Source organism: Erinaceus europaeus, chromosome 1 (assembly GCF_950295315.1).
Source record: "Erinaceus europaeus chromosome 1, mEriEur2.1, whole genome shotgun sequence".
Taxonomy (NCBI): domain Eukaryota; kingdom Metazoa; phylum Chordata; class Mammalia; order Eulipotyphla; family Erinaceidae; genus Erinaceus; species Erinaceus europaeus.
The window spans coordinates 20,280,725-20,296,253 of record NC_080162.1 but is presented as its reverse complement, the minus strand read 5'-3'; the positions used below and the strand labels follow the sequence as shown (position 1 = coordinate 20,296,253).

Below are 15,529 nucleotides of genomic sequence, written 5' to 3'. Positions count from 1 at the left end.
GTGAGGACTGGTGGTAAACAGAGTGAGAGAGGCAAGAAACCCAAACACCACCATTCACACTAGAGACTTGACTCCTTTTCTGATTTGCAGAATGGGAGGAATACTTGGGAATAATCAAGCTTAAAAAAAAAAAAAGAACATATATATATATATATATAAAATTTGAGAAATACCAAGCTGTCTGGGAGAATTAATGATAATATTGATTCTCCATGAACTATATAGCCACTTATCAAAAGAATCTTTTTTTAATAATTTTTTTTATTTATTTATTAATTTTAATTTTTTTTTTTAAATTTAAGAAAGGATTAATTAACAAAACCATAGGGTAGGAGGGGTACAACTCCACACAATTCCCAACGCCCAATCTCCATATCCCACCCCCTCCCCCGATAGCTTTCCCATTCTCTATCCCTCTGGGAGCATGGAACCAGGGTCATTGTGGGTTGCAGAAGGTGGAAGGTCTGGCTTCTGTAATTGCTTCCCCGCTGAACATGGGCGTTGACTGGTCGGTCCATACTCCCAGTCTGCCTCTCTCTTTCCCTAGTAGGGTGGGTCTCTGGGGAAGCTAAGAATCTTTTTTTTTTCAAAGGGGAGCAGAGATTTTTAAAATTCACTAATTAGGTTTTGATTTTTTTTGTTGTAGTCCTTGTTGCTTTTGTTGTTATTATTATTGTTGTTGAATGGAGAGAGGAGGGGGAGAGAAAGACAGACACCTGCAGACCTGCTTCACCACATGTGAAGCGACTCCCCTACAGGCGGGGAGCCGGGGTCTTGAACCGGGATCCTTACACGGGTCCTTGGGCTTTGTGCCACCTGCACTAAACCCGCTGCGCTACCGCCCAACTCTGGTTTTGATTTTCAATAACAACGGTTAAAACTTAACTCAGCTAAGTGGCATGAGAGGTGGAACAGCTCTAGGTCAACTTTTTCAGACAAAAAGAGAGACAAGCAACCCAGGGTGTGGGGCAGCAGATAAAGTATTGGGCTCTAAAGTCTGAGGAACCAAGTTCAATTCCCAGTGTCACAGATGCTGGTTCTCCCTCACTGTTTCTTTTTTTTTTTTTTTCCTCACTCTGTTTCTTCCTCACTTCTTTTTATAAATAAATTCAAGGAGGGGGTACAGAGGAAAGATGCCCAAGCATGGAAGCTTCCTCCATGTGATAGGGGTTAACCTCGAACCTGGGTCATGCGCAAACAGGGTCATGTCAAAATAGGAACATTATCCATGTGAGTTATTTTTACTGGTCCAGAATTTCAATAATTAAAAAAAAATTTATTTATTCCCTTTTGTTGCCCTTATTGTTTTATTGTTGTACTTACTGATGTCATTGTTGTTGGGTAGGACAGAGAGAAATGGAGAGGAGGGGAAGACAGAGAGGGGGAGAGAAAGATAGACACCTGCAGACCTGCTTCACCACTTGTGAAGTGACTCCCCTACAGGTGGGGAGCCGGGGGCTTGAACCAGGATCCTTTTGCAGGTCCTTGCGCTTTGTGCCACATGTGCTTAACCCGCTGTGCTACTGCCCGACTCCTGAATTTCAATAATTTTAAGGGAGAGGATATAACTGGAAGATATCAAAGAAAATATGCTTGTAGTGAACAAATTGGAAAACACATCAAAGAAACAAATTATTATTTTTTAATTTTTTTTTTACCAGAGCACTGATCAGCTCTGGTTTATGGTGGTGCAGGGGATTGAACCTGGGACTTCAAAACCTTAGGCATGACAGTCTGTTTGCATAACCATTATGCTATCTACCCCTGCCCAAAGAAAAAAATTATTAAACAATAATCTGTAGGGCTGTGGGGATAGCATACTGGTTATGCAAAAAGACTTTCCTGCCTAAGGCATCAAAGGTACCACATTCCATTCCCAGTGCCACCATAACCCAGAGCTGAGCAGTGCTCTGGTAAATAAATAAATAAATAAAATATTAAATAAATAGTATTTAAAAATAGTAAGTTGTGGCTGGAGACATGGCTCTATTGGTAAAGCACGCGCATGAGGCTCTTGGTTTGATCTCCACTGTCACCTGTACTCTGACACCTCTCTCTATCCCTCTTTGTCTCCTTCTCACTTTCTCTCTCTCCCTCACCCCCTCCCTCCCTCCCTCTCTCTCTCCCTTTCTCTTTCACGTGAAACTCTCTATCTCATATGGAATTAAACAAATAAACATTTAAAAAATATACTAATCTCCAAGTGTGATCTATCCAACAATAAAAGTATATTTCTTTTTTCTTTTTAACCAGAGCATTGCTCAGCTCTGGCTTATGATGGTGCAGGGGATTAAAAAAAAAGTACATTTCTATACATATGCTTGGACAAGAATATTCATAAAAATATTCATAGCAGCCCCCAAGTTAGAAAAAAAAAACACCAATAACTATCTACCAATGAAGCACTGCTTCCCCACTCCTGAAACTTCCTTTCTAGTGTTTAAGCAGAGGCTTAAACACTAGAAATGAATCTATCCTATCATCCAGCAATTCCTCTTCTAATGATTCAAACACAAAAACACCCATTGAAAGAGATCTGTGTACACTTATGTTTATAATAGCCCCAACCTGGAAACAGCCTAGGTGTCTAAGGGCATGTGAGTGGTTAAGAGAGCTGTGGTACGTATACACAACGGACTACTACTCAGCTGTAAGAAGTGATGGAACCATTGCCTTTGCTTCATCCTGGACAGAACTTGAGAGAATTATGTTGAGATAGATCAAAGAAGGATGAATACTGGATGATGTCATTTATAGATAGAATTTAAGAAACAAAAGGAGAGAAGGGTGAAAATTCAACTGGGTGTGGTGTACTACGGCAAAACAAAGGATTTTGGGTGAGGGGGGATTGGGAGAGGACAAAGTCTACACTGGGGGCCCACAGCTGGTGGTAAAGAAAGATTTAAGAAGTGGTAAAAGAGGTGTGAGGACACCTACCACAAGATTAACAAATTGTACCCAGGTGTCAACAACTGCCCCATAGGCCATCCATCATACCACCAGTACAATGATTTGAAAAACAAAGAGAAGTATAAACTCCTAGATACTACATTTGTATACAGGATCACAACAGAAAGCACTCCACCTCACTCCTGGTAACTTTACAGTAATTTGGTTTACTAGGCAAAGCTGTGAATAAAACTGTGAAACTAGAAAAAAAAAATGTTTCTGTTTGTTTTCATGGCAGGAACTGAACCCAGGGTCTACTGCATGTGAGGCATGTGTTCTGTCGCTAAACTACAGCCTTTGTCTTACGCCTCCATTTTTTTCCAATCTTTATTTATTGAATAGAGACAGCCAGAAATTGAGGGAAGGGGTGATAGAGAGGGAGAGAGACAGAAGAGACACTTGCAGCGCTGCTTTGCCACTCACAAAGCTTTCTCCGTGTAGGTGGGGACCGGGGGCTCGAACTCAGGTCCTTGTGCACTGTAACATGTGCACTCAACCAGGTGTACCACCACCCAGCCCTCCTCATTTAAAAAAGATTTAAAAACATTTTAAAAAAATGTAAGCATCTGGGGAAATATCTCAGCAGTAGAGTATAAGACTTGCGCACATGAAATCTCCAACACCACATATGCCAGAGGGGAGTAGGGCTCTAGTGTCTCTCATAAAAATAAAATTAAAGCAAAAACATAAACAAAAAAACTCGGGAGATACCATAACAGTTATGCAAACAGACTCCCATGCCTGAGGCTACAAGGTCCCAGGTTCAATCCCCTGTACCACCATAAGCCAAAGTTGAGCAGAGCTCTGGTTAAATAAATAAATAAATAAATGCCACCTGTCAACGCCCATGTTCAGCGGGGAAGCAATTACAGAAGCTAGACCTTCCACCTTCTGCATCCCACAATGACCCTGGGCCCACACTCCCAGAGGGTTAAAAAATAGGAAAGCTTTCAAGGGAGAGGATTAGACACAAAGTTCTTGGGGGTTGGAATTGTGTGGAATTGTACCCCTCTTATCCTATGGTCCTGTCAATATTTCCATTTTATAAATAAAAATAATAAAAATAAATAAAAGAAAAAATAAATGTATGTATGTAAAACAAAAACTGGAGATGAATCTGAGGATCATTAGGTTTCAGAGACGAATGAGCACTAGAGTAACTAATACATGAGTCCAGGGACTAGCTGATGGTGCACTTGGTTGAGCGCACATGTTACAATGCACAAGGATCCAGGTTCAAACCCCGAGTCCCCACCTGCACGAGGAAAGCTTCACAAGTGGTGAAGCAGTGCTACAGATTTCTCTGTCTCTAGCCTTTTCTACCCCCTTCCTCTTCATTTAGATGAAGTTCCTCAATAAACAAAACCTATGGTTAAAAACTCATAGTGGTTACTTCAGAGGATGGGGACAGAGCTGACAGGGAAGGAGAAAGAGGCAGTTTCCTATGAGAAATTATAATATTCTAAATCTTGTTTGAAATTAGACTCAAACTGGGGCCTATGTACTACGCCTAAGAACCCATGCAAGGAGTTAAAGCCCCTGGTCCCCATCTGTAGGGAAGACGCTTCGCAAACAGTGAAGCGAGTACTGCAGGTCTGCAGGTGTCTTTCTCTCTCCCCTTTCAATCTCTCCCTGTCCTATTAAATAAAATAAAAAGGGGGGAAAAAAAAGGCCTCCAGGAGCAGTGGATTCATAGTGCTGGCAGCAAGCCTCAGTGATAACTCTGGAAGAAAAAAAAAAAGAGGGAGTCGGGCGGTAGCTAGCACAGCGGGTTAAATGCAGGTGGCTCGAAGTGCACAAGGACCGGCATAAGGATCCCGTTTTGGGCTCCCCACCTGCAGGGGAGTCGCTTCACAGGCGGTGAAGCAGGTCTGCAGGTGTCTATCTTTCTCTCCCCCTCTCTGCCTTCCCCTCCTTGTCTCCCATTTCTCTCTGTCCTATCCAACAACGACGATATCAATAACAACTATAAAACAAGGGCAACAAAAGGCAATAAATAAATATTTTTTAAAAAGGAAGAGAGAGAAATTAGAGTCATACTTAGGCACGTATTTGGAAAACACATCAGAAGGTACATTTGCCTGGGAGCTATCTCAGTGAGAGAGCAGAGGACTTGTGTTAAGATCCAGGCCTGATCTCCTAGAGTTAGTTGCAAGTACTAGGGCTGAGTAGAACTCTGGTCTCTAATAAACTGTGATAGAAAGAGAACTGGGGGGGGGGGGGGCAGGTGGCGCAGCGGGCTAAGCACACATGGCATGAAGCCAAGGACCGACTTTCGGTTTGAGCTCTGGGCTCCCCACCTGCAGGAGGGTCGCTTCGCAAGCGGTGAAGTAGGTCTGCAGGTGTCTATCTTTCTCTCCCCCTCTGTCTTCCCCTCCTCTCTCGATTTCTCTCAGTCCTATCCCAACAATGATAGCAATAACAACAACAACAATAAACAACAAGGGTAACAAAAGGGGAAAAAATAGCCTCCAGGAGCAGTGGATTCATATAGTGCAGGCACTGAGTCCCATCGATAACTCTGGAGGCAAAAAAAAAAAAAAATGAATGAATGAACGAATGAATAAATGGAAAACAGTGCACAGAACACTGTTCAGCTCTGGCATAAGGTAATGTCAGGGGCTGAAATATCTAGAGGTCTCAGGCATGCAAACTGATGCTCTAATAGGTTGAGCTATCTCCCTGATCCCACAGGTACCTTATAAAAATATTTATTTTATCTTTTTAAAAGATTTTTTTTTTTTGCCTCCAGGTGGTCGCTGGAGCTCGGTGCCTGCAATAAAAATCACTGTTCCTGGAGGCTATTTTTTCCCTTTCATTGCCCTTGTTGTTTTATCATTGTTGTGGTTTCTTCTTCTTCTAGCGTTTGCCCTTCTTCCGTAGCCAGTCAACAGCGTCAGGTTGAGCCTGATGTCAAGTTTCGAGACCTCCTTTGAATCTGGAGAGGTGGCAGTCGTTGACTATGTGGGTCATAGTCTGTCTGTAGCCGCAGGGGCAGTTCGGGTCGTCTCTGGCTCCCCAGCGGTGGAACATAGCGGCGCCCGGCCATGGCCTGTTCGATAGCGATTGAGGAGGGCCCAATCATAACGTGCTAGGTCAAAGCCGGGTTGACGCTTGCAGGGGTCTGTGATGAGGTGTTTGTTCTTTACCTCAGCTGACTGCCAGCTCTGTTTCCAAGAGTCTGGAACAGAGAAGTTCAGTGTAGGCGTAGGGGACCAGATTGGGTGACGAGACGTCAAGCGTTGGACAGGGTGGGCGAAGATATCCGCGTATATTGGCAGGTCCGGTCGAGCGTAGACGTGGGAAAGGAACTTAGATGATGCCGCATCCCGACGAATATCTGGCGGGGCAATGTTGCTAAGAACTGGCAGCCATGGAACCGGGGTGGAATGGATGGTTCCAGAAATTATCCTCATGGAGGAATATAATTTGGAATCGACCAAGTGGACATGGGGGCTACGGAACCATCCTGGGGCACAGTATTCTGCAGTGGAATAGCATAATGCCAGAGAGGATGATCGTAGTGTGGAAGCGCTCGCACCCCATGAGGAGCTGGCCAGTCTTGCAATGATGTTATTCCTCGCGCCCACCTTTGCTGCAGTTTTTATGAGATGTTCGTGAAATGACAGAGTGCGATCGAGAGTAATGCCAAGATAGACTGGCTGGGCTTCATGCCGGATTCTCGTATCACCAAGCTGCACATTAAGCTCACGCGAGGCCGAGGCATGGTGTAGATGGAAAACAGATGATACCCTAGGGATTAGTCGCCATTTTTTACAGTAATCAAATATCAGAGACATGTCTTTCGTGAGTGTTTCCTCGAGGATGTCGAACTTGGATGCTGAGTTGCACAGCAGATGTCATCGGCGTAGATGAACTTCCTTGAAGAAGTTTCTGGGAGGTCATTGATGTAAATATTAAATAGCGTAGGAGCCAGAACAGAGCCCTGGGGGAGGCCACTTGAGACAAGTCTCCATCTGCTAGACTTGTCACCCAGATGCACCCGGAATCTTCTGTTTTGGAGAAGAAACAATATAGTGTTGGCCACCCATGGAGGCAGGCATCTTGAGATCTTGACTAGGAGACCATGGTGCCAGACCGTGTCATAGGCTGCTGTGAGATCAACAAAGACAGAACCTGTCTTTAAATTCTTCTGGAATCCATTTTCAATGTAAGTTGAGAGGGCCAGGGCTTGTTCGCAGGTAGATCTTCCTGGGCGGAAACCAGCCTGGGCGGGTGATAGGAATTTCTCTGTAAGAGGAGAAATACGTGACAGAAGCAGCCTCTCAAGGAGTTTGTAACACACGGAGAGGAGAGAAATTGGTCTATAGCTGGCGGCCAGTGTTGGGTCTTTCTTTGGTTTCAAAACCGCTATTATGTTTGCACGCTGCCAAGCTTTGGGCATAGACTCAGATTCCAAGATGTGGGACAGGAATGAAGCGAGCCACTTCTTTGCCGCGGGACCCAGGTTAAGAATGAGTTCTGGGGTGATGTTATCATAGCCAGCAGCTGTTCCCGGTTTAACCCTCTTCAAAGCGTCTTCCAATTCAGACAGTGTAAAGGGAGAGAGTTTTGGAGATGGACAAGATAACCGGAAGTGGGATGACCACTCGTGGGAAATTTCTCTTTTCCAGACTGGGTCGATCTTAGCACGTCCAACTTGAATTAGGTGACTGGCCACTGAGTTTGGAGATACGGGAGGATGGGAGACGGGAGGGGGTTGGCTACCGGCACCCAGTCTGTGAAGAAGCTTCCAGGCCTTCCTACTTGAGTGGGTGAAGTTCAGACTTTCTGTGAGTTGTTGCCAGCGGGCTTGGCGTGCTGCATCCAGGGAGGCAATGAGATGGTCAGCCACATCTGGGTCGCCCGACTCATCATACTGCTTTAGTAGTTGCTCGCATTCAGCATCAAGACAAGGCATATAGTTAGCACGTCTCCCACGAGGAATGGCTTGGGAAGCTGCTTTGAAGATGGCTTGGCGGAAGCGCCTGTAGGAATCTTCAGAGGGGATAGAGTTAATTGGAATTGCAGGAATAGATTTGTTGGTAAGATCACTGAACAGACGCCAGTTTGCTTTCCGAAAGTTCCATCTTAGTTTCTCCGAGCACAGAATCAGTGGGAGCTGGAGACCAATGTGGATGATAGCTGGGCGGTGATGACTGTGCGGGAAGATCTTGAGAACTTGTCTCGTAGCGGGAAAGGCTTGGCCGTTGACTGTGCTAATCCAGCACAGGTCGGGTGACGAGTCTTTATTCCATCTAGCACTGTGAAAAGAGCCTGACTGTTTGGGATCGTATAATAGGGAGAGGTCATTCGCTGAAGCTGGGGTGCATTGGATCGACCTTCCCGTGGTGCATCTCGTGAGTACCCATTCATTGGGGAAACTGACGATCCTTCCTAGCCGACTGAATCCACATGGATCCCAGTCACTTTCAAAGCCAGCAACAAGCAGCTCCTGACAGCTTTCAAGCTGTTGGTCCTGCTCTTCGAGTCCTCCAACTTAATGTTGAGGGGCTGTCCTTTGCCAAACGCGTTCTTATTGGTCAATTGGCGATACAGCATCAGGCAGATGTTATCTGCCTACAAGAAACACATATAGCAGTCGATGAAGCTGCTCGATTCACCATCAGTGGATTCGATTTAATATGCTATAATCTCCATCCTAAACACGGCCGAGCCATCTACGCCAAATCGTGTCTTGCGGACGTTTACCATACGGCCTCTTCGACCTTCTACGACTCCATTACTATTGGAACTATTCAGCTCGTCAACGTATATAAGCCTCCCAGTGCCTCATGGGATAATGAGGTCCTGCCTAGCCCGAATCACCCAGCCGTTTACGTTGGAGACTTTAATAGTCATCACCAAGACTGGGGATATCCCTCCACTCGTGCTGACGGCTCTATCTTAGCCGACTGGGCTTCAGCGAATGACCTCTCCCTATTATACGATTGTTGTGGTTATTACTGTTGGATAGGACAGAGAAATCGAGAGAAAAGGGGAACACACAGAGAGAGAAAGAAAGATAGACACCTGCAGACCTGCTTCACCGCTTGTGAAGTGACTGCTCACCCTCCCCCCCACCGCAGGTGAGGAGCCGGAGCTTGAATTGTTTAAAAGATTTTATTTATCTGTTAATGAGAAAGAGAGGAGGAGGAGAGAGGGAAAGAACCAGGCATCACTCTGGTACATGTGCTGCTAGGGATCAAACTCAAGACCTCATGTTTGAGAGTCCAATGCTTTATCCACTGTGCCGCCTCCACCTTATTTATTTCATATAAGATGGAGAGTTGCACATAAGAGGGGCCAGGTGGTGGCACACCTGGTTAAACGCACACATTAATAATGCACAAGGACCTGGGTTCAAGCCCTTGGTCCCCACCTGCAGGGGGAAAGCATCATGAGTGGTGAAGCAAGACTGCAGGTGTCTTTTCCTGTCTCTCCCCCTCTCAATTTCTCTGCCCAATTATAAATAAATAAATGGAGAGAGAGAGAGAGAGAGAGAGTGGGGCTAGGTAGCATGCTTGTTATGTAAAGAGAATCTCACACCTAAAGTTCCAAAGTCCCAGGTTCAGTCCCTCACACCAACATAAGCCAGAGCTGAGCAGTGCTGGGGTGGGGGTGGGGAATCCAAATAAGAGAATCCAAAATATCATTCCAGAACAAGCACCACCAGACCACCAGGGATGGAACCAAGAGCCTCGGGCATACAAGCTCTGAGCTCTACCTGCCTGAGCTATTACATTTTCAATAAGAAAAGAGAGAAGGCCATGCAGGGGAGTCAAAGAGTAAGGGCAGACCAACTATAAGTATCAGAGAAGGGAGCACACTTGTTTATCTACCGCCCATTACCCTAGAAGTCATCATCAACTTTTCAACTCTCCAGCAGGTGTGGTCCAGGGTAACAACAGATACACTCAAACAGATACTAGGCCTCCTACCACCTACAGCTTGGTAATCAAATGTCTCCCTACAGCTTCTCCAGCCCTTCCCTTTCATCTGTCCTTTTAGGAAAATGCTCACAGCTTTCTCTCACCAGGAGGAAGATGAGGTCGGGGAAAGTGAAGAGAGAAATAAAGGTCACAAAGGATAAATTCTTCCAAATGTTAAATTCAATCTGTACCTGGCTGTCAGGTTACTTCTGTCTGCTTGACCAATGCACTCCTTCCTCTGATCTTATGAAGTTCCATGAACCCCAGGTCCAGAAGGCCAAAAGAAATACCAACAGGAACACAACTGGGTTTATAAAGATGCCAGTGGGGGGGGGGGGTTGGGCGGTAGCACAGCAGGTTAAGCGCACATGGCGTGAAGCGCAAGGACCAGTGTAAGGATCCCGGTTTGAGCCCCGGCTCCCCACCTGCGGGGGGTGGGGGGTGCTTCACAAGTGGTGAAGCTGGTCTGCAGGTGTCTGTCTTTCTCTACCCCTCTCTGTCTTCCCTCCTCTCTCGATTTCTCTCTGTCCTACCCAACAACAACGAAATCAATAAAAACAGTAATAACAGCAATGATGAAAAAAAAAAAGATACCAGTAGTATTTCATATGCCCAGATGGCTTTATGGAGGAGAAAAGCGATTTAAAATAAAGATATACAGGAGGCTAGAAAAGAGTTCACCAGGCAGAGTCCATACTTCAGCATGCGCAATAAGCCAGGCCCGAGACCCCAGCTATCACAAGGGAGTACCATGCAAAGGAATTTCACAAGAGGAACAGTACCGTGTTGTCTCTCCTACTCTCTCTCTCTCCCCCTCCCTCCCTTTTCCCTCTATCTGGGAAAAGAAATCTGCTGGGATGGACGAAACTGTGCAGATGTGAAAAGCAAAGAGACCAAGTGGATGTGACCAAACAGACCCTCTATGCACCCGTGCCTACCCCTGCCTTTCCCTAGCACTTGACTCTTTCCCAGACAGTAACAGCAAGAAAGCGGGAACTTGCAACAGTGCACAGCACATCTTCCTTTGTATTCCTGGAAGGCCACTTTTCACTTCCTTCTAGAAGTCAATCTTGCCAGATTCAGAAAGCAAACCGATGGACGCTCCCTATTCCTTTAGGAGGAAGGCAGCTCTGGCCTTTGCTATCTTCCAGGACTCTAAAATGGTCCAATAGTTGCCTTGACGCCTCTTCTCTAATCTGACCCAAGGACCCCAAAGTCAGGCAAGTCGACAGCAGTTGTATTCAAAACAAACGCCCTTCCCTTGTACGTGATGCCCTGATCAGCATCACTCAGGATTTTCCTCACGGCTGGGGAACGAGACCAAGCAGTAGAGCACCAGACTTGCACGCCTGCGGTTTCCAGTTTAATCCCCAGTGCTGCATACACCAAAGTGTTGCTCTAGCTTGTCTCTACTTCTGTTTAAAAATGTCTAAAAAGACAGTAGCACACCCGGGTAAACACACATAGTACTAAGCACTAAGGGCCCACACAAGGATCCGGGATTGAAGCCTCAGCTCCCCACCTGGATCAGCGACGCCTCACGAGCATTGAAACAGGTCTGCAGGTGTCTCTGTCTCTCTTCCTCTCTATCTCCCCCTCCCTTCTCAATTTCTTGTCCTACTATCCAATAAAATTGAAAAAATGGCTACTAGCTTTAGTGGATGGATCCTAGTGCCAGCACAGAGGTCGTGATAACCCTGGAGGCAAAAAAAAAAAATTTTTTAAGGGGCATTGAGCGGTAGCGCAGTGGGTTAAGTGTACATGGAGCAAAGAGCAAGGACCAGAGTAAGGATCCCAGTTTGAGCCCCTGGACCCCCACCTGCAGGGCAGTCGCTTCACAAATGGTGAAGCAGGTCTGTAGGTGTCTGTCTTTCTCTCTCCTTCTCTGTCTTCCCCACCTCTCCCAATTTCTCTCTGTCGTATCCAACAATGACAGCAACAACAATAACAATAATAACGGTGATAAGCAGCAAGAGCAACAAAGGGGGGAAATAGCCTTCAGGAGCAGTGGATTCATAGTGCAGGCACCGAGCCCCAACAATAATACAGGAGGCAAAAAAAAAAAAAATTAAGATGAATGTATTTATGGAGGAGAAACGACTAGAGCAATACTTTAGCATATGCAGTGCTGGGGATCAAATTCAGGACCTTAAGCAACACTTTATCCACTGTGCCACCTCTCAAATTGCTCAATTTTTTAAAATATCTTTCTCCATTTTGTCCCCTCAAAAAAATCTATACCACCCCACCTGCAGGGGAGTCACTTCACAAGCGGTGAAGCAGGTCTGCAGGTGTCTGTCTTTCTCTCCCCCTCTCTGTCTTCCCCTCCTCTCTCCATTTCTCTCTGTCCTATACAACAATGATGAAATCAATAATAATAACTACAACAATAAAACAACAAGGGCAACAAAAGGGAATACTTTAAAAAAAAAAAAAACTATACCAGAGCTGAACAGTGCTCTAACCTTCTCTCTCCATTCCTTCCTCATAATAAATCTTGTTTAAAAATGTTAACAGCCCAACAGATAGCTTTGTTCAAATTCTCCTAATTGTCCAAATTCTTACCAGGGTTCTGTTAAAAACCTCGAATCCATTTCTGTCAAGAGACCCAAGTCAAGGAGATGATCAGGTCCTGTACTGCATATTCCAGAGAACAGAGGTCTGACTGCATCAGGACTTTTGCAATGAGGAAACATTATCTAGTGGGCAAAGGGGCACGAGGACTTAACGCCATGTTTGCTTTGTTTGGTGAGTCTCTCAGATGGCAACCAACAGGGCCAACCCAGGAAGCAACATTCATCTCTAGACCAGTAATGGCACCATGACTGTCTCTGGCTTAACACAGCAAGCACTCTCCTATTTCACCCTCAGAATCTAGACCCCGACACTCTCTCGTTCCCTCTCTGCAATATATGCTCACCCTCTGAAAGAGGGGGTGGGAGAACCTGAGAATGCAACCACTAATTCAAACCAGAAGAGCCAAGGCCACCCATCAGAAAAGGGGTTTTCATGCAGTCTGAAAGTCCCCTTCCCCTGTGCAAATTTTGGCTTGGCTACTTGGTTCATTGCTTTCAGAGGCAGAAACCTATTTTCTTACTCCTGAAAGTAAAAGAGGATAGTGTGTGTGTGTGTGTGTGTGTGTGTGTGTGTGTGTATGTGTGTGTGTGTGTGTGTGTTTAGTAGTCTACTTTTCTCTCTCTCTCTCTCCCTCTCCCTTCCTCTAAAGGAAAGGAAAGGGTATAAACGCCGGACTGAACAGAAGTGTGGGGAAGGAAGAAGCCAAGTTTAACCTCATTGGCCTGAAATACCAGGGATCTGAAGACATCTCTGCGCAGGTGGTGCAGAATACCAAGAGCCCCTCTTTCTGGGAACTACAGCAAACGTTCTTATTTACTCCCTACTCATCACACGAAGAAGAGTGATTTATGGATTGAGGCAATGAAAGGTTCCTTGGTAGGAGTGAAAAATTCAAGAATGGAACAACTGGTGACTTGTCAACAGCACCATCAAAGGGGAGCCCCGACTACATTTAACTGAACCAGCCAGATAATGACAGAGTGTGGGCACACAGGCTTCAGCGGTAGTGTCAAGAGACCATTTACTAATGCAAAGGTTTTTTTTTTTTTTTGCCTCCAGGGTTATTGCTGGGGCTCAGTGCCTGCACCATGAATCCACTGCTCCTGGAGGCCATCCCCCCCCTTTTGTTGCCCTTGTTGTTGTCGCCTTGTTGTGGTTGTTATTGTTCTTGTTGATGTCGTTCGTTGTTGGATAGGACAGAGAGAAATGGAGAGAGGAGGGGAAGATAGTGAGGGGGAGAGAAAGACACCTACAGACCTGCTTCACCGCCTGTGAAGTGACTCCCCAATGCAAAGGTTTTTTTTTTTCTTAAATAAGATGCTATTTGATGCTGGTAAAAACGATGACATTTAATAAATGGGTTCTCGGAAAACAGACTGGAAAAGTAGAATTCTCTTTTTTAGATAGTGGAATGGGATGTGTCCAGATTAACTTTAACTATCAGGACTAACGTTTTCTTTTTCCCAAGCAGTTAACCCTAAACCTTCAACTAGACCCGGATCCAAGACCACCACACACAGCGTGGCATGAACCACAAACCGGTTTTCCGCGTCCACTCCAAATCTGTAATGAAAGAGAGAAAAAGACCAGCTAGCCTGCTCCTGCATAAGGCTCCCCCCATGGAGCTGAAACCGAATCTCTAGCTCCCTGGCACGCGGGACTCTCTCCCCAGAGCATCACTTTGTTCTTTTCTCTTTTCTTTTCCCTTCTTTTCTTTTGGTTTTGTTTTTTTTAACCAGAGCACTGGTCAGCTCCGGGGATTAATCCTGGGACTGTGGCGCCTCAGGTCTTTAAATCTTTTTGCATAACCATTATGTATCTGCCCCTGCCTGAGCATCACTTTTCTAACTAGAAAGTTCCTAACCAGAAACTACTGTGCGCTCCACCGGCTTCAAGAGGTGAGTTATGGAATAAAGGTTTCGCGGAGTTGGCCGAGCACACCTCGAAGCCCTTGCAATAGGGGGGTAGGTCTCGGCAGGTCAGCCGTCCTCCAGCCACCGGATCCGGCCTCCCCAGCGCCCGAGGTCGCCCAGACGCCCAGCTCCCGGCCGGCGTCGACTAGCACTTACTTACCCACGGCCCGGATGCGGTAGCCGGGCGGCGGGCGCAGCGCGCGGCGGCACCAGGCATCGCGCAGCACCTGCAGGCTGGCGGGGGCCGCGTGCACCAGCAGCACCAGCAGCGCCCCGCGCGGGAGCCAGCCCTGGAAGGCCAGCCGCGAGGCGGCGCGCGCCAGCCGCGAGTTCCAGAAGCAGCGCGCGTTGGCGCGGCGGAAGGCGCGGAACACTGCCCGCCCGCCCGGCTCCTCCGCGCCCTCCGTCGCCTCCCGCGCTTCCAGCCGGCACAGCGCCAGCGCCAGCGACCCGGGCGCCAGCTGCACCGGCCGGGCCATGTTGCGGGGCGGCTGGGCCTTCGGAGAGCGCTAGAGCATCGCCGAGACCCGCGTCTGTGCAGCCCCGGAGCCCGGCGCAGCTGTGCATAGCCCGCGAGGGCAGCTTAGTGCGCGCGGGGCTGGCTGCCAGGGAACCGTGCGCTGGGGGCGGGGCGGGTGAGCGGGGGGCGGGGCGGCTGAGCCGGGGGGCGGGGCGGGTGAGCGGGGGGCGGGGCGGGTGAGCCGGGGGGCGGGGCGGATGAGCGGAGCGGGGCGGCTGAGCGGGGGGCGGAGCGGGTGAGCCGGGGGATGGGGCGGCTGAGTGGGGGGCGGGGCGGGTGAGCGGGGGTGGGGGGCGCGGGGGGGGGGGGGGGAGGGGAGCAAGGCTCTGCTCCGCAGGGGCTCTGCTGGGGTGCCGCTCCCACCCAAGGGGAGGCAAAAGGGGGTTGCAAGAGGCTGAACAGCAAGGGATCTGCACCCACTCTTTTCGCCTCCTGGAACTTCTCAGCTCCCTACCACACACACCCTTGCGGCAACCTGCGGCTCAGCTTCCACGAAAGAGACAGGAACATTCTCTTTTTCTTTCTTTCTTTCTTTCTTTCTTTCTTTCTTTCTTTCTTTCTTTCTTTCTTTCTTTCTTTCTTTTTTATTTCTTTATTGAGGAATTAATGTTTTACATTCAACAGTAAATACAATAGTT

The 15,529-nt window shown here is 47.3% G+C and overlaps 1 protein-coding gene across 1 annotated transcript in view; it reads right to left on the bottom strand.

Moving 5' to 3' along the window:
* STOX1 (storkhead box 1) overlaps positions 1–14,966 on the bottom strand; it is a 72,289-nt gene extending 57,323 nt beyond the window's left edge. Inside the window, exon 1 of the mRNA XM_007524160.3 lies at positions 14,532–14,966. Coding sequence (XP_007524222.1) covers positions 14,532–14,850 — 319 coding nt within the window. The 5' untranslated portion in view covers positions 14,851–14,966. The remainder of the gene's footprint in view (positions 1–14,531) is intronic.
* Between the last annotated feature and the right edge of the window lie 563 nt (positions 14,967–15,529).